The 18,590-nt window shown below is 37.0% G+C and overlaps 1 protein-coding gene across 2 annotated transcripts in view; it reads left to right on the top strand.

Annotated features, from left to right (window-relative positions):
* RAB2A (RAB2A, member RAS oncogene family) overlaps window positions 1-18,590 on the top strand; it is a 90,525-nt gene that overhangs the window by 59,132 nt on the left and 12,803 nt on the right. For both annotated transcript variants that reach the window (XM_041769009.1, XM_041769010.1), the window contains exon 6: window positions 3,745-3,856. In XM_041769009.1, coding sequence (XP_041624943.1) covers window positions 3,745-3,856 — 112 coding nt within the window. The remainder of the gene's footprint in view (window positions 1-3,744; window positions 3,857-18,590) is intronic.

The raw sequence follows: 18,590 nt of genomic DNA, 5'->3' as shown, positions 1-18,590 counted from the left end.
CCCAGATGTAGGAAAGGGCTTGGCAGACAGGAGGCCCTCAGATTATCGTTAGATATGTTATCCCTGCCTATGCTCCAATATATGTAAACTTGGGAGATCTCTGAGTGGCTCACTGGTTTAGCGCCTGCCTTTGGCCTGGGGCATGATTTCTGGAGTCTCAGGATCGAGTCCCGCATCGGGCTCCCTGCATGGAGCCTGCTTCTCCCTCTGCCTGTGTCTCTGCCTCTCTGCCCCCCTCTGTGTGTGTGTGTGTCTCTCATAAATGAATTAATAAAATCTTAAAAAAATATAGTAATATATGTAAACTTAATTTGCCTTTTTTATTCTCATTTTACCACTGATATTTCATAGCATGGGCCTTTAAACAGCATTAAACGTCCTTGTGGTTCTGTTTCTAATTTTTTTTTATTTTTATTTTTTAAGATTTTATTTATTTACTCATGAGAGACACAGAGGGGCAGAGACATAGGCAGAAGGAAAAGCAGGCTCCTTGCAGAGAGAGCCCAGTGTGGGACTGGATCCCAGGACTCCAGGATCACACCCTGAGCTGAAGGCAAGAAGCTCAACCACTAAGCCACCCAGGCACCCCACGTTTGTAATATTTTATATCAAACTAGGTTTCAGATTTTTAGGAGTGTTTTTTGAGCACTTGTACCACTAAATGCTTGGATGATATGTTATAAATTATTTTTAAAGCGTAACACCTGTGAAAGTTACAAAATCACTCAGAAGTTTCAATTTCATAAACAGCAGTTACTGATAATGAGCTAAGTTACAACTTTGTAAACATAATCGACAGCTTATCTGGTCAGCCAGCTTTAATGGTATCTAATTCCTGGTGAATTTGTAAAGCTGAAACAGTGATATTAGGTAGATGAGACTTTAAATTAGGTGGATAACATCTTTGGTTTTATCCCTAATTCATGTGATGTAGATTTTGCATAAAGTACCACCATTCTTTACTGTACACTCAATAAAAATAATATTGTAAAAGACTGCAAAATGGGAAAATGGTCCACAATATACAGTTGTGTGAAGAAAAGGCAAAATACAGAAGTGGGTATGAGCATCTTCCAGTAAGAAGAAATAGACAATAATAAAGGAGTAACATAGAGTTGTATTCAAGACATTAATAACCTGTGGAAAGTGAAATTATGGGTAGTTTTTCTTTGCATTTTTCCATATTTGACAAAAAACATCTTCAGTTATTTTCAGAAAAAGGCATCCTCGTCAGCCTGGGTGGCTCAGCAGTTTAGCGCTGCCTTCGGCCCGGGGTATGATCCTGGAGACCCGGGATCAAGTCCCATGTTGGACTCCCTGCATGGAGCCTGCTTCTCCCTCTGCCTGTGCCTCTGCCTCTCTCTGTATCTCTCATGAATAAATAAATAAAATCTAAAAAAGAAAAAAAAAAAGAAAAAGCCATCCCTATATAATAGCACAGTGATCTGGGGTGGTGATCCCAACTCCATCAGGTGTTCCTGACTGTGACCTTGGTTGTTTTCCTTACTTACCCTCTTTGTTCCTCCATTTCCTCAAGTCAAGTGCATTCAGTGAGATAATCCATATAAAACACTTCACACAGTATTAGATTTATTCTGTTACTCATCATCCAAGGAACTAGTTAAGTGAATTGTGATGGGATATTATTAGTCACTGAAAGTTGTATTTGTGGAAAGGATGTAATGATACAGATTCTAATATTAAGTGAAGAAAATTCAGACACAGAGTTGCAGATATAGCATGGGTTGTGCATATATCTGAGAAAGGTGACTTTGGGTAGAAAAACAGGACCAAGAAGAAATTACAAGTTAGTCAAATTTAGGATGACTTAATAGAGTAACCTTCCTCCTCTCCCTGGCAATCTTGATTCTGCTTACTCTGCTTTTCCACATTTACCACTTTCTAATATACTATATTCTTTACTCATTATTATTGTCTGTCCTCTATGGGAATGTACACTTTTTTTGTCTGACTTGTTCATTAATATATCCCAAGTGCTTACTAAAATTCCTGGCTAATGAAAGGCATTCAGTAAATATTTGTTGAATGAAGGAATGACTTCCTTTTCTTGGATTTTTTTTCTGTATTTCTAATGTAATAATGATGATAATAGGCATTTATGAAACTAATATTAAGCTAAAGGAAAATTAACATAAATGTACAATACCATTCACATTCATCAGAGTGGCATATATTAACAAGTGTGATCTTATCACATGTTGGTGAGGATGTGATGTGATGGGAACTTTCAAACATTGGTGCTAGGAGTATAAATTATACAGCTGTTTTGGAAAGCACCTTTGTACTAAGTATATATTCAGGTGCAATGGCTTTTGAGCTTTCTGATTTGACTTAAAATAAATACGTTTTTATATCATGTCCTAGTACACATATGTATACCTACCTAAAAAAACAAAGTCTATGAAACAGTAAGTGATACACTCTGATATTTTCTATTCTATTCCTTTCTTTCACTGAGTCACGGCACAGTTGGAAAAATACTGCCTTGGAAAATTTTTGGCACATGTACACCAAAAGCCATATAAATTTTTATTGTAACATTGTTTATAATAACGAAAAGTTACAACTTTGTGAAATGGAAAGTTGAAAGTAGTGTTGCATTCATTCAGTAGACTATGTAATATAGCAATAAAATGTTTAAAAACTTGATATCTATATATTAGGTTGGTACATCCAAAAAATATCATGTTGACCAAAATTAAGTTGCAGAATAACTACATCTGAATTTTTTTTAATATGCAAAAACTACTGTATGGCTAAAAACATGAATTTACATATAAAAAACATGCATGAGAGTGAAAACACCAAATACAGAGAAGTTACCTTTGAGGTGAAAGAGGAAAGAATGAGATTAGGAATAGATGGGTACACAGGAGGTGAATCACCTATAACTTGATTTTATTTCTCAGTGAAAAAGTCTGATATAAATGTGTCAAAATAATGTCAGGGGTAGGTGGAAGTACATGGGTATTCTATTCTCCATTCTCCTATTCTGTGTGCTTAAAATATTTTATAGTAATAAAATCATAATAAGGTATTAAAATTTTTACAATAAAACACACTTGAAAGAGACTGCTACTTTCTCTCCACCTTACTAATACAGTTCCTGTACAATAAAAATGAATACCGTGCTTCCTTCCCAAACCTTCTAACTTAGACTTGTTTTTCAAAAATAATAAATAAAAAAGACTTGTTTTTCTCCCTCTCTTTATTCACTGTTTTACTAGGAATCAAACCAGGTGAGATTAATAATCTAATTAATGTTTCTTTAGTTTGTTGGATTTTGTTAAGCAGTTTCCTAGAGCTTCTGAAAATTATGTGATTTATTTTTTAATCATATTCATAGAAACTCAGTCTGAAAGATTAGACTAGTGTAGCTCTACTCTCTTGAATTATTATTTTGAGTTAAACAATTCCCTTCTTTGGAACCCAGTTATCCTCAAAAGCAGGGTGTGGGGTAAATGTTCCATTTTGGTTTCTCTTCTAGTGTTCTAGGACTCTTAACTCAGAGTCTTCTCCTGTTGGATTGTTTGTTCTTTGAAACAAAGCACTGTGCACTAACCATTTGACCTTCATAATACCCAGAATAATGCAGTTGATTGTTATGTGTTAAAAATTAATTGAAAAAATAGCACAACTTTGAATCTTTTTGTACACTCTGCACAGATGCCTGTATTTATACTGTGTTGGTTAATAATATGGCCTTTTATTTCCCATATTTAGTGATTTAGAATCTAGAAGAGAAGTAAAAAAAGAAGAAGGTGAAGCTTTTGCACGAGAACATGGACTTATCTTCATGGAAACTTCTGCTAAGACTGCTTCCAATGTAGAAGAGGTAAATAAGAGGCTCTTTTAAATGTTCATCATCTTTTTACTTAATTGAAATGTATTATATACTTTAATATTCATTAACTGATTTATCTTCCATAAGCTCTTTAGTCTTTGATTATCATAGAGTAGGAAAATTTCTTCTGTTTGAAATACCTTGCCTTATAACATTCATCTTAAATCAGAGTCTTAAATTGTATTCTGAGCCTTCTCTTTCTTGAAGCCAAATGCTTTAACACATCTTTGTATATATTTATCCTAAGAGAGAAAAAATGAACACTAATGAAATTTGGAAATGTATCAAGATACAAAACATTTGTAGCTATTTGTATCTACTTTTACTTAAATAGGGAAGGTATTCTTTCTGTGTATCATTACACAAAGCATGGGAGTTCTACCATCTTTAATAAAATTTAAAATAACTCAATTATTTCCATTGCTTAGCCTGAACTGCTACAATTTTTCTGAACACATCATGTTCTTCTTATGCTTTCTGTATTTGGGTATGGTATTTATGTACTATACATAGATGAGTTAGATGATTAATTCTCTTTAAAAGTATTGCTACACTCTATTTTATAAAAGGCAGGAAGGAGGCTAAGAAAATAAGTAGTTTGCCTACGGTAATGCTGTAGTTCCCACCTTCTGGGTGAGAATCTTAGCAGCAGCTACAAAAAGTTATTCTAGAAAATAAATGATTTAAAAACGTCATTTTTCTAAGGATAGCCAAGGATAAGATGCTAGGCAGCAGGTAACACTATGACTTTGACATAGTAAACAGTGAGTAAATATTATTAAGAATGTACTTGGAGCTCTTTTAATTAACTTTTGAAGCCAGAAATTGACTACAGTAATTCAGCAACATTAATATTTTCACTGGAAAATTCTTTCTTAGGTAAGATATTATACTTACCTATACTTGATGAGGTGTTCTGTGACTGCCCTTAATGTGTTTCCTAAAGCCACCAATTAATGCTTTTTACTTCTCGTTGCCAGTAATTACAACATACAAGAGTAATACTGCACTTCGCACAGTGAACCCAGAGAGAAATTTGTTCTGCCTCTTTGTTCAACCTAAAATAGACAGATAAAGCTCTTTCAGGAGACATTCCTTTATTAGAGGTGTTGTATTTGGAAACTATAAGAGCCAATGTGTTGTGAAGATTTCATGATCTCAGACATATCCTTACTGATTATTGATTTTCTCACTGATTTTGAAAACCCTAAAGCCAAAATTGTGTACATACTATGGGGTGCCTGGCTGGCTTAGTCAGAAGAGCCTACAACTCTTAATCTCTGGGTTATTGGTTCGAGCCCCGTGTTGGGTATAGAGACTACGTAAAAAAATAAAATAAAATTTACCAGGAAAAAAAAAACATACTATGAAGTCAGATCACAAGGAATCAAATACTGGAAAGTAATCCTAGATTTCTAGTTCTGGGGTGGGGGAGGAGGGTTGTTTGTTTTAAGATTTACTTATTTATATGCGTGAGAGTGCACACACATGAGGTGGTGGGGAGCAGAGGGAGAGGAAGACAAGCAGACTCTCTGCTAAGAAGGGAGCTTGACACGGGACCCCAGGATCATGACCTGAGCTGAAGGCAGATGCTTAGCTGACTGAGCCACCCAGGCGCCCCTTTAGTTCTCTTTCTGATTCATTTGTGTTCATTTTCCTTATTCTTAAATAATGAAACAGTAGGTATTTATTTGTAAGCAGCAAATTACTATTGTCATTTGCTGAACACTTCTATTGTTCTATTAGCAGCACTTATTACAGAAAATCTGTGTTAATAATAAAAATAAATTGTTTAAATTTGATCTGGGCAGGAATTTCCTATATTCATGAGAGAACTTTACTTAATTGTGTAAATTAATTTGCTTCTAGAAACCAAGGATATTAAGAAATAATCTTTTTAAATTCCATTCTTAAAAGATTCATAGACAGGCATTACATAACAATCATCCATAAGATTTTATCTACAAGCTAAAAATATTTCATGATCAAGTATTTTGAGAAGGCAGAGGGACCATTCGCTGATCCACAAAGGGCAAAGTCAAATCTGAATCTCTGCATGACTTAGGAACTGATTGAACATGAAAGCAATAACCAAAGGGCATCAATATCTAGAAAAATGTCGTAGACTTCCTTTCACCTCTTCCACCTACCAAGTACAGTTAAACTCTGAATACTATGTGTAAAACAAAAGAGGGCTGAAAGGTAGGGAAAAGAAGGCCAACCAGCTTAAGAGACCTTGGGATCTGAGGAAAATGACATAGCAGTGATTTCCTTTGGTTTTCCTCAGATTGGGTTCTAGCAAAACTGGCAATCCAGAAAGGCCAGCGGGTGCAGGGGGGAATAAAGCCTACTTTCTAGCCAAAGGACCAAGAAAGCCTAGCAAGACAGAAAGTTTTTAGAAAATAACCATTCTACTACAGCCAAACAGCAGAAAAAATTATGGTGCTACTTCTACCGTCATTTTGCTTTAACAAGTTTTCCCACATTCATTGTTTTCCTGTGGTATTGATACCAGAGGAAGCCAGCAAAAGTAGAGGTTTAAATAAGATCCAGAATCTCATAAAACAGTACTCAGAATTTCCAGATTTCACTAGAAAATCATTCTTCATACCCTGAACCAGGAAGATCTCAAACCGAATGCAAAAAAAAAAAAAGAAAAAGAAAAAGATACTTAGAGCAGGATGACAGAGATGTTAGAACTAACAAAGATTATTAGATTATTTAGGCAACCATCATAAAAATGCCTCAAAAACAATTAGCATGCTTGAAACAAGTGAAGAATAGTCTCAACAGAAGAAATATAAGTAAAAAGAACAAGATAGAAATTTTAGAACTGAAAAAATTTAATAACATAAAAAAGGCTCAGTCGATATGGTTAACAGCAGAATGAAAGGGACAAAGGAAAATAGTGAACTGGATGATAGAAAGGATATATCATGCAAACAATCAGAAGAAAGCAAGAGTGGCTCTATTTATATCAAATAAAGTAAAATTAAGAGCCAAGAAATTTGCCAGAGACAGAGTGGGACATTGTATAGTAATAAAAAAAAGTTTGCCAGGAAGACCTAGCAATCCTAAATGTGTATATATCAAGCAATAGAGCTGCAAGATACATGAAGCAAAAACCAACAGAAAACTGGAAATAAACTAGACAATGGAATTAAACTAGAAATCAGTAATAGTCTTCAATTATGATTATGGATTTGTCTCTTTTCAGTTCTATTAGTTCTGGTTTTCAGTAAGCGATAACAGGGGAAGAAAAATCTCCAGAGACTTGGAACCTAAAACAACACACTTTTAAATAATGTTTCAAGGGGACATCTTAAAAGGAACTTAAAAATACAGTGAACTGAATGAAAATGAAACTATAACTTCCCTGAATTTGTAGGTAAGAGGTAACACAGTACAGAGAGGGAAATGTATAGCCTTAAATGCATACATTAGAAGAAAAGTCTCAAGTCAAGAATCTTAGCTCCTACCTCAGGAACCAAAAGCAAGTAGAAGAAAGGAAATAATAAAGGTAAGAGCAGAAATCAGTGAAATTGAAAACAGGAAAATGACATTTGAGAAAAATGAAAAACTGTTTTTTCAAGGTCAATAAAACTGACAGACCTCTATCAAGATTGACAAAGAAGTGGTCAGCCCTGGTGGCACAGCGGTTTAATGCTGCCTACAGCCCGGAGTATAATCCTGGAGACCCGGGATCGAGTCTCACTTCGGGCTTCCTGCATGGAGCCTGCTTCTCCTTCTGCCTGTGTCTCTGCCGCCCCCCCCTCGAATAAGTTAAAAAAAAAAAAAAGATTGACAAAGAAGCAAATAGAAAATTCAGAGGTTACAAATATCAGGAACAAAAGAGAACATAAAACTACAGATCTGTAGACCTCAAAGGAACAATACATAAATATAATAAATTACATAAAATGGATTAAAAAATACAACATAAACTACTACAACTCACCTTGTGTGAGATAGATTACTTTGAATAGTCTGTATAGTTATTAAGGAAATTCAGTTCATAATTTTGAAATTTCCTAAAAGGGATTCGTTCTGTTCAGGTGGTTTCACCAGAGAATTCTACCAAACATACATTGATTTATTCATTTCTTTTTTTTCTACCAAACATTTAAAGAAAGAATAGACACAGGGCAGCCCAGGTAGCTCAATGGTTTAGCACTGCCTTCAGCCCAGGGTATGATCCTGGAAACCTGGGATCGAGTCCCAGGAGCCTGCTTCTCCCTCTACCTGTGTCTGTGCCTCTCTCTCTCTCTGTGTGTCTCTCATGAATAAATAAATAAAATCTAAAAAAAAAAAAAAAGAAGAAGAAGAAATGAAACATTTCCCTATTTATTTTATGAAGGTAACACTGATCACCAAAACCAAAGAAAGTACCAAAAAAGAAGAGTACAGACTGATGCCTCTTAATATATAGGCAGAATTTCTCAATGACATATTAGCAAATAGAATTTCAACAGTATATGAAATCCTACACATGTACCTACATAAAGTACATTATTATATCATGGCCAAATGGAATTTATTCCAGGGATGCAAGGCTGGTTTAATATTTGAAAGCCAGTCAATATAATCTACCATTTTAATTAGGTGAAGAAATAAAACCACAATATAGCAGTGCAGAGAAAGCATTTGACATAATTCAACACCCATACATGTTTTTTGTTTGTTTGTTTGTTTTTAAAAAAGGGGGACGACTACTTTCTCAGCTTGTTAAAAACCCACAGCTAACATTATGCTTACGACAAAAGGTTTAATGCTTTAGCCCTTGGATCTGGGAATAAGGCAAGGATGTCTGCTCTCACCATTATTTAAGATACTGGTGGAAGTTCTAATTAGTGCAGTAAAGCAAGAAAGGCAAATATAGGCAGACAATTCAGAAAGGAAAAAATAAGCTTTTTATTTGTGGCTGACATGATTATCTCTGTAAGAAATCCCAAGGGATTTACACACAAACTAGTTAATAAGTGAGTTCAACAAAATTACAGGATACAAGACAAATACATAGAAATCTATTGTATTTATGGCACTCCTGGCTGGCTCAGTCAGTAGAGCATGTGACTCCTGATCTCAGGGTCATGAGTTTGAGCCCCATGTTGGTCACAGAATTTACTTTTTAAAAAACTATTATATTTCTGTATATAGCAATGTACACCAAAATTTAAAATACAATACCATCTATATCACACAAAAAGACAATGAAATACCTAGGTATAAATCTAAAAATAACATGTACAGGATAGGACATATATGCTGAAAACTGAAGAATGCTGACAAAAGTTTACAAAGATCTGAATAAATGAAGAGATATACTATGTTCATTGTTTGGAGTACTCAACCTAATAGAGATGTCACTTCACAGATTGATAGAGGTTTAACTCAATTCCTATCAAAGTTCCAGTAAGATTTTTTTGTAGATATTTGACAATATTAGGAAATACAAGGGGGCAAAGCCTCGAAATAGCTAAAACAATTTTGAAAAAGAATAAATTAGGTGAATCACTCTTTGATTTCAAGCTTTAATATAGAGTGTGTGATATTGGTAAAGAAATGGATACATAACAGCAGTGGGACAGAACAGAGAATCCATAAATAGACCCACGCAGATATGCCCAAATGATTTAACAAAAGTACAAAAGCAACTTCTAGAGATAGCCATTTCAATACATGGTACTCTAGCAATTGGACTTTCATGGACAAAATAAAGGAACCTGAGTCAGGGTGCCTGCTTAACTAGCTCAGCCAGCTAAGCATCTGCCTTCAGCTTGGGTCAGGATCCCAGAGTCCTGGGATCAAGCTCCATATCACGCTCCCTGCTTAGTGGGGAGCCTGCCTGTCCCTTTCCTGCTGCAACTCCCCCTGCTTGTGCTAGTTCATTCTCTCTCTCTCTCTCTCTCTCTTTTTCAATAAATAAATAAAATCTTTTAAAAAATAAAATGAACCTGAGCCTTATACCTTATACACAAATTAACTCAAAACAGATCATGGAGTTAAATGTAAAACATTCAGCTATTTATCTTTTAGGGACGCCTGGCCGGCTCAGTCGGCAGAGCATGCAACCTCCTGTTCTCAGGGTTGTGAGTTGGAGCCCCACATTGAGGCTAGAGTTTATGAAATAAATAAGTAAGTAAAATTTTAAAAAGAAACTAGACATTCAGTTACCACACTACCTAGCAGTTGTTCCCCTGAGCATTTTTCCCAGAGAAACGAAGATTTCTGTTTACTCAGAAACCAATACACAGATGTTCATAGCATCTTTATTCGCAATATAGCCAAACACTGGTTAACAACCTAGATGTCCTTCAACAGATAAATAGTTACACAAAGTAATATAGTACCTCCGCACCATGAAAATGCTATTCAGCATAAAAAGGGATGAACTATTGATACATGCAACAACCTAGATGAGTCTCCAGAAAACTAAGCTTAGTGAATAAAGTCCATCCCAAAAGGTTGCATACTGTATGGTTCCATTTATATCACTTTCTTGAAATGACAAACTTAGAGGCGCCTGGGTGCCCCAGTCAGTGAAGCATCTGCCTTTGGCTCAGGTCATAATCCCGGGGTCCTGGGATTGAGCTCTGTGTCGGGCTCCCTCTTGAGCACGGAGTCTGCTTCTTCCTCTCCTTCGAAATTACACTGTTAATCATAAAAGAGACAGCCGAGCTATATGGAATAAGAAAGATCTGGTTAGGTAAGGATGAGTTTTACATGTAGCAGAGTAACTAAGGGGAGAATTCTAAAATTGAGCTAAACATTAGATTTTTTTGCACTTCCATATAAACTAGTTTTTTTTTTTAAAACAACTGAGTTCATTTATGACCTTTGTGCGTGTCAGACTTTAAGACCCAATTAAGTACATCATTAAGCAAAGAGCATTTTTATGACTGTATATGTTTATCCATTAGTTTATTTTTCTACATTATCTGTATTAAAGCTATTTTGGTCAGCTCACAATAAAATTGATGGTGCAACTATTTAAATCAGTTTAAACAGTTGTCACCGCTTAAAAAAGGTAAACCCATATATCCGTCATCTGGCTTCAGAAGTTATCACCATTTTGACATTTTGATGATCTCTTTTTATTATGTCCTCTGTTTTTTAAGTAAATTCCAGAAATATTTTACCTATAAATATGTCAGTGGCAATAATTTAAAAACATGCAGCCATGATACCATTATTATACATAATAAACTTAGTAATTCCTTAATTATATGTGATATCAAGTATGAGTAGCATCCCCTTTTTTATTTCATTCAGCAATTAATGTTGGAAAATAAGTACTTAGTTTCTTTGAGGTCAGAAATGACTAACGGGTTGTTTCTGCATTGAGAAGAGGAAAGGAGGAGAGCTCAGCATTTTAGGCATCTGCCTTGTAATGGGCACTCAGCACCAGTGCTGGGTAGGAGAGCCAGTACCTCAGTGGGAAAGTATACAGCTCATAAAATTGGAATCTATGATCTCCAGGAATTAAGCAAGAATTAGCCTGCTAGAATTAAATCCAAAGAAGAATAAGAGGTAAATATGCTAGTTTTATAGGTTCTCAGTGGCTTAGACTTGGCATTGGAGCACATAGGAATTAATTTCAGGGAGATACGTTCTAAGTATTATGTCTTGTCATGCCATCCTCCATGGGAGAGGCAGGTTAGCACAATGGGTAGCATCTCAGACTCTGAGCTCAGACAGAATTTATTTCGGCTTACTGCTTAACCTTAGAGGACCCATTTCTGGGAGAGTGGATCATGTCAGGCTTAAGAGTAAGACAGCTATCCTAATGACATATCCTACTCACCCAGTGAGAATGGTTGTTGACGTTTGGGCAGCTCACAGAAGGTCGTTATCCTCTCCCCTCGCCCCCCCCCCCCCACACACACACACCTTTTTTTAAAATTTATTTGAGATTCTGTGCCCTCACATCCTCAAGCCGGAGGAACAGGAGAGGGAGAGGGAATGTCAAGCAGACTTAACATAGAGCACAGAGCCTAGCACAGGCCTTGATCCCACAACCCTGAGCTCACCACCTGAGCTGAAATCGAGAGTCAGATGCCCAATGGACTGAGCCCCCAAGCATTCCCGCTAAACCCTTTTTGTATAATCTATTGAGAAGTACTCAATTCCTAGCCAGTCTTAGACTATAGTGTATAGAGAGGAAGTTGGAGAGCCCCTGCATTAAAAGACAACTCTCTTAAAAGCCTTTTTTTTATATATATAAAATAGAGAATTACAGTAGTGTCTCTCCTTAATTGTGGATGCCTCAAACTGCAAAGTAGCACTAAACCCTATATAACACTTTTTTATATATATATACATACCAGTGAACATTGATTTATAAATTAGGTGCAGTAAGAGACTAATAACAATAACTTAATAAAATAGAACAATTATAACAGTATAACATACAGAAAGTTATGTGAATGTGGTCTCTCTCAAAACATCATCCTGTACTCACCCTTGTGATGATGTGAGATGATGTAACTCCTATGTTATGAGATGAAGTGAGGTGCATGACTTAGGCATTGTGACATAGCGTTAGGCTGCTATTGACCTGACTATACATCAAAAGGAGGATCATCTGTTTCTGGAACACGGTTGACTGAGGGTAACAGAAACCATGGAAAACCAAACCACAGATAAAGGGAGACTACAGTATGTTAAAAGATAGAATGGGGATGCTTGAGTGGCTCAGTGGTTGAGCATCTACCTTTGGCTCAGGTCATGATCCCGGGGTCCTAGAACATGGGGATCCCACATCGGGCTCCCTAAAGGGAGCCTGCTTCTCCCTCTACCTATGTCTCTGCCTTTCTTTCTCTGTGTCTCTCATGGATAAACAAATAAAATCTTTTTTAAAAAATGATTTATACAATACCACTGTCTTGATCATGGACTATTTGACTAAAGGTTCTCTTTAGGGGCAGCCCCAGTGGCGCAGCGGTTTGGCGCCTGCCTTTGGCCCAGGGCGCGATCCTGGAGACCCAGGATTGAATCCCACGTCGGGCTCCCAGTGCATGGAGCCTGCTTCTCCCTCTGCCTATATCTCTGCCTCTCTCTCTCTCTCTCTCTCTCTCTCTCTCTCTCTCTCTGTGACTATCGTAAAATAAAAAAAAATAAAAAATTTAAAAAAAATAAAAAATAAAAATAAAAAGGAAGGACCTTTAAAAAAAATAAAGGTTCTTCTTAGAAATTTAAAACTACATGATTATTCATTAAGGTTAAACCTGATAGAGTGATGCTTCCTTAATGTTTATTACTAGACCTGTTGGCTTTTGCTATTATGCTGTAATCTGTTTTTATATTTTAATCAAGTTCTAGTTACTATAATGCAAATAGAGACCATGAAATTTTTAACTTTTGAACTTCCCTGGAACAGATTGGTTAATTTGCAGCATCAGATGACAGCATTTTTCCAGCATTATTGAGCTGTTGCTGGAAGTAAGTTTACTATTTATCTGTGGATCTGTTGATTTATACTCGGCTTAATGATTTCATCCATGAAAGATCTTTTGAGGGGAAGAACAGCCAAACTGGTGTTAGAGAAAAGTGCACAGAATAGCTTCCCACAACAAAAAATTATCTGATGCAAATATCAGTAGTATTGAGATTGAAAAACCCCGAGCCAGAGTAACAGGATACAATTAAAATCAGTGAAGTGAAGCACCAGCAACTCCACATAGTACATGCCTCCTCTCTCTTCATTTAGAAATAGGTGCGATGTGTATGATGATCTTAAAAATGCTTTATTTCAGGGGCATCTGACTCGTGATTTCAGCTCAGGTCATGATCTCAGGGTCATGAGATTGAGGCCTACCCCCTCTGTCAGTCTCCAAATGCAGTGAGGAATCTACCTGAGATTCTCTCACTCACTCACTCTAAAATAAATAAATAAAATCTTCTTTAGAAAGTGCTTTATTTCAATGACAATCTAGGGGAGAGGGGGAAGACTGGAAACTGCTATTAGGAAATGAAACCACTTCTACTTGTTTGATGGGCTCTTTCTAAGCTGTGAATTCTTCAGTGAGTATCCTCAGCTGTTTTCAACATCTTCCTGGTGATTTTGACACCTAGATCCAAGTTCATCCATCCCTAAACCCTAATGACCTCCTTCCATGTCACCATCATTCAGCACTGCTCTACTTACAGTATCTTGAACTTTGTATTTTCCTTAACTCTAGCCTCTCCTGTACCCTCTATTTTGCTCTTACCTGAATTTATTCTACTGATCTTCAGCTGGGATCTTAAATTTAAAACAAAACCAAGACTATACTTTCAAATATTATTTTGGGGGGGCACCTGGGTGGCTCAGTTAAGCATCTGACTCTTGATTTTGACTCCAGTCATGATCTCAGGGTCATGAGATTGAGTCCCACATCGGGCTCCATACTGAGCATGGAGCCTGCTTGGGATTCTTTCTCTCCCTCTCCTTCTGCCCTTCCCCTCCCTCCCCCACCCCCCAAAAAAATTTCAAATTATTTTCTAGAGAGCATAAAGATAAAATTATGTTAGTCTGCCTCAACTGGATATTACTCCACAAAGATGAGAATTCCTCAGACAAGATCTATTTATAAAATCATATATAACATTAATACCACACACATATAAACATTTGTTATTTACACACAAACATAGAAAGCTTTCTCCATGTAAAACATTTCTGTATTAGCAAACTACCATAATATTACATTTAAGTATGTCGGTTTCCAAACTGCAAGTTATAATTTCTGAGTTACAAGTTATAATAAAGGACTTCATCCTTCCTATGAAATGGATTTTAATCACTTTTATACAACTTGGGATGGCTCTAAACGTGCTATTATCATTTATCCTTTTTGTTATTCACTGAGGAAATACACCCATAAATGTGATAGTAGAAATACACCCCATAATTCATCTCCTTAAATGTCAATGAAATCAAATAGACAATTTCAACTGAAATAGTTTTGTCTGTATGGTATTCCCACAGTAATAGGAGACCAGAACTTAATTCTTTACATTTACAGTTTCTAGTAGTGATCTCTTAAACATGATATTTGGATGCTATACCCATCTATTTGAGTGCATAGCATATAGAGGGGAAAACCCATTTAGTTGCCTATCATTTATTCAAGTAATATTTCTGCTGAGTATGCAGAGCATTTATAGTGTCATTACATTTTAGGAAAATGAGATTTAGGCTTTTATACCTCTGACTGACAAAAAAGAAAAAAATACTTTGACTTCCATTTTACTAAAGATTTTACTGATAGGAAAATAAGAATCAGCTATGTGACCAGCAGTAAATATTTTTGAATATTAGTTTTAACTTCTGTTTTCAACAAGTGACCTGAAGGTCACTGAGGACACCAAGATATCATGTGTACCTGGTAACTGTGCTGGTTCCTCACAGAAACACCTCTCCAGCTGCTGCCCTCTGGCAGTTCATTCTAGAACCACAGATTTGTTTAGTGTCCTACTCTGCAGTGTCCCAGGAAAATCTGGCCTCTGACAAACTGAGGAGTTGATAATGAAGATTACAAGAACCTCCTTCTGTCACTGGAATCCAGTGATGTTGATTGCACACATGTGATGTCAGCATTTAGAAGAGAGTCTCATAAATAGAAAATGTATTTCATAAGAATTTGCAAGCAATTAAAACATGCCAAGTACCTGAAATAATGCTGCTGTATATTTGTATGGCGTCAAAGTTCTTTCTCATATGTTATCCCCTTTCTGCTGTGCCACACAGTAGAGAATAGCAGTATTGAAGATTATTCTGTCTTTTGAGGAGCATTAATTAAAATGATCACCTCTGCATAGGATTCCATGGTCAAACATGTTTAGGAGGATCTGCATGTATCCCCCTTGTAGATAACCAGAATTCACAATAGTTATTAGTTTCTGAGAACCCCTCCCTTTAAAAAAAAAAAAAGATTTTATTTATATATTCTTGAGAGACAGAGAGGCAGAGACATAGGCAGAGGGAGAAGCAGGCTCCTCGCAGGGAGCCCGATATGGGACTCAATCCCCAGACCATGATCTTGCTCAGCCACTCAGGTGTCCCTGAGAACCCCCCCTTTAAGAAACTTGGGCACTTTTAACCCCGAGGTGTCCCAGTATGATTTAATCATTCTCCCCAAAAATGGAATTGGGGTAGGGAAAATGTGGTATCTGAAAGATTAAGGTCTTTTTTATTTTGCTTATTCTCTTCATGGTAACATATAGGTTGCAGTTGAGGGTGTGGAGACTGCTTTTTCCTTAGCTCAGAATATCTTGGTTGGTTTTTGTTTGTTTGTTTAAGATTTTATTCATGAAGGATACAGAGAGAGGCAGAGACACAGGCAGAGGGAGAAGCAGGCTTCCTGTGGGGACGCCAGTGTGGGACTTGATGCCAGGGCCCCAGGATCACGACCTGAGCCAAAAGCAGACACTTAACCACTGAGCCATCCAGGTGCCCCAGCTCACAATATCTTGTAGAAACATTTTTTTCCAGAGGAACCTGGCTGGATGATTCAGTGTAGAATATGACTCTTGATCTTAGGGTCATGAGTTCAAGCCCCACGTTGGATGTAGAGCTTACTTTAAAAAAAAAAAAAAAAGTTTTTTGTTTTTTTCTTTTTTTTAGAACTGTGCTTCTCAAACATTAATGTGCACTCAGATCACCCAGGAATCCTGTTAAAATGCAGATTCTGATTCTGTAGGTCCACAGTGTGCCTGAAAACCTGCCTTTGGAACTAACTGCCTAGTGTTGTTGATGCTGCTGCTCCTGGGCAGGCTCTGAGGAGTATAGAGACTGTGAAGTTCCTTCAGCTCTGTTACCTAACAGAACAACCTGGGAGACTGCTATCTTTTTCTGTTACTCAGAAACAATCCTTCAAACGATCTCATCCTCTCCTCTAGTGATTCTTAGCTCTCAGCATATAATTACATAATCGAGTTTCAACCTTTTTTTTTTTTTTAAGATTTTATTTATTCATGACAGACAGAGAAAGAGAGAGGCAGAGATACAGGCAGAGGGAGAAGCAGGCTCCATGCAGGGAGCCCGACGTGGGACTCAATCCCGGGTCTCCAGGATCATAACCCGGTCTGAAGGCGGGGACAAACTGCTGGGCCACCGGGCTGTCCAGTTTCAACCATTTTAAAAACAAAAATCTGTCATTCCCAGTTCTGAATTTGTTCTCTTCTATCTTCTAGTAAGATCCATCTCCATTTCCTCTCTTTTTTTTCCACACCTCAGTTTATAGGTTGACTTTCTCTACCATGGCCAAGGTTACCCTGGACCTCCTAATTGCTATGCTAATAAATGCTTTTCTGTTCTTACCTTAACAGGCCATAGGGATATTTGACTTTTCAGTGGCCTATGTCCTAGAGTGATTCTTTTTCCCTACCCTTCACATTCAGTAAATACATATTGCTCTCACTTGTGTCTTGTTATTTTTACCTGCTAAATACCTCCCCAAGTTGTTCTCTTTTGTCATTGCTATTGGATTCTCTGCCTTTATTTTTCTATCCTCTGTGTTGCTGCCTCTGAGATCTTCTTAAAAATGAAAATTGAGGGGATCCCTGGGTGGCTCAGCGGTTTAGCACCTGCCTTTGGCCCAGGGCGCGATCCTGGAGTCCCGGGATCAAGTCCCATGTCGGGCTCCCGACATGGAGCCTGCTTCTCCCTCCTCCTGTGTCTCTGCCTCTCTCCTTCTCTCTATGTCTATCATAAATAAGTAAGTAAGTAAATAAATAAATAAATAATCTTTTTTTAAAAATGAAAATTGAATGTCACTCCCCAATTTTATTAAAACCCTGTGTAGTGGGTTCCCCACAGCTTCAGAATCAAACTCATCAGCTTGGAAGACAAGTTCTCTTATTAGCCAACTCCATACAATGTGCTCTCTATATTAAACTAAAAGCTCATCATCTGGGTAGTACTGTTTAAACTGGCTTCCACAGAAAGTGTTCTCTCCTCTTGAGATGCCCTTTCTTCCTACCTGATCCTTCAAGGATATAACGAAGTCTCATACCTCCTCTTGGAATGCCGTGACACACAACATACCCTCTATGCCCCATCTGCCACCCACCACGCATCACATGCACACATAGAAGTTATAAGCTCTCTTCTCTGTGTTCATTCCTGTATCTTCCTGAGCAGGAAATTTATCTTAGCACTCTTATGCATGACACTTGTTTTTCATGTTGGTTCAACATAAGGGCAGCATTCCTTGAAAACACAGACTATCTTTTCATCTCTGCATCCCCAGCACCTAGCACAGTTTCTCCCCTGCATAGTAAATAACAAAATATTTGGATGGTTACATATTTACTTAATTACTTCAATCTTGTACTTTTTCCCTCAGTCTTTAATCAAATTATGCTTTGGTCCCACTTGTTAAATGTAGGTGAAATTCTGTCTTAAACCGTCTTTGCCCTAAGCGTTCTAAAACCCGTGAGTTTTTTGAAAACCCAAAAGAACAGATTGGCTCTTCCTTTCATCAGGAGTTTCCTTCAGTAGCGACCTAGTGTCTTAGTAGTTTGAAAAGATTTTTTTTAGACTCAGGAATGAATGTCACAAAGATTGCAGCAGGCTAGGAAAAAGACCCCTTCCCAAAAGCTTCATGCTAACTTTATGAAGATTTCAAAATGCCACAGAAGTGATACATGATTGTATTATAATTATACATGTAACTGTGTGTGTATGTAGTTATATATATAATAACTATATAAATTATTTATATCCTTCCCTGTCTTTTCT

The sequence above is a fragment of the Vulpes lagopus genome, chromosome 9, assembly GCF_018345385.1.
Source record: "Vulpes lagopus strain Blue_001 chromosome 9, ASM1834538v1, whole genome shotgun sequence".
Lineage (NCBI taxonomy): Eukaryota > Metazoa > Chordata > Mammalia > Carnivora > Canidae > Vulpes > Vulpes lagopus.
The sequence above is the reverse complement of the archived record's forward strand: the minus strand, read 5'-3'. Positions and strand labels throughout refer to the sequence as shown.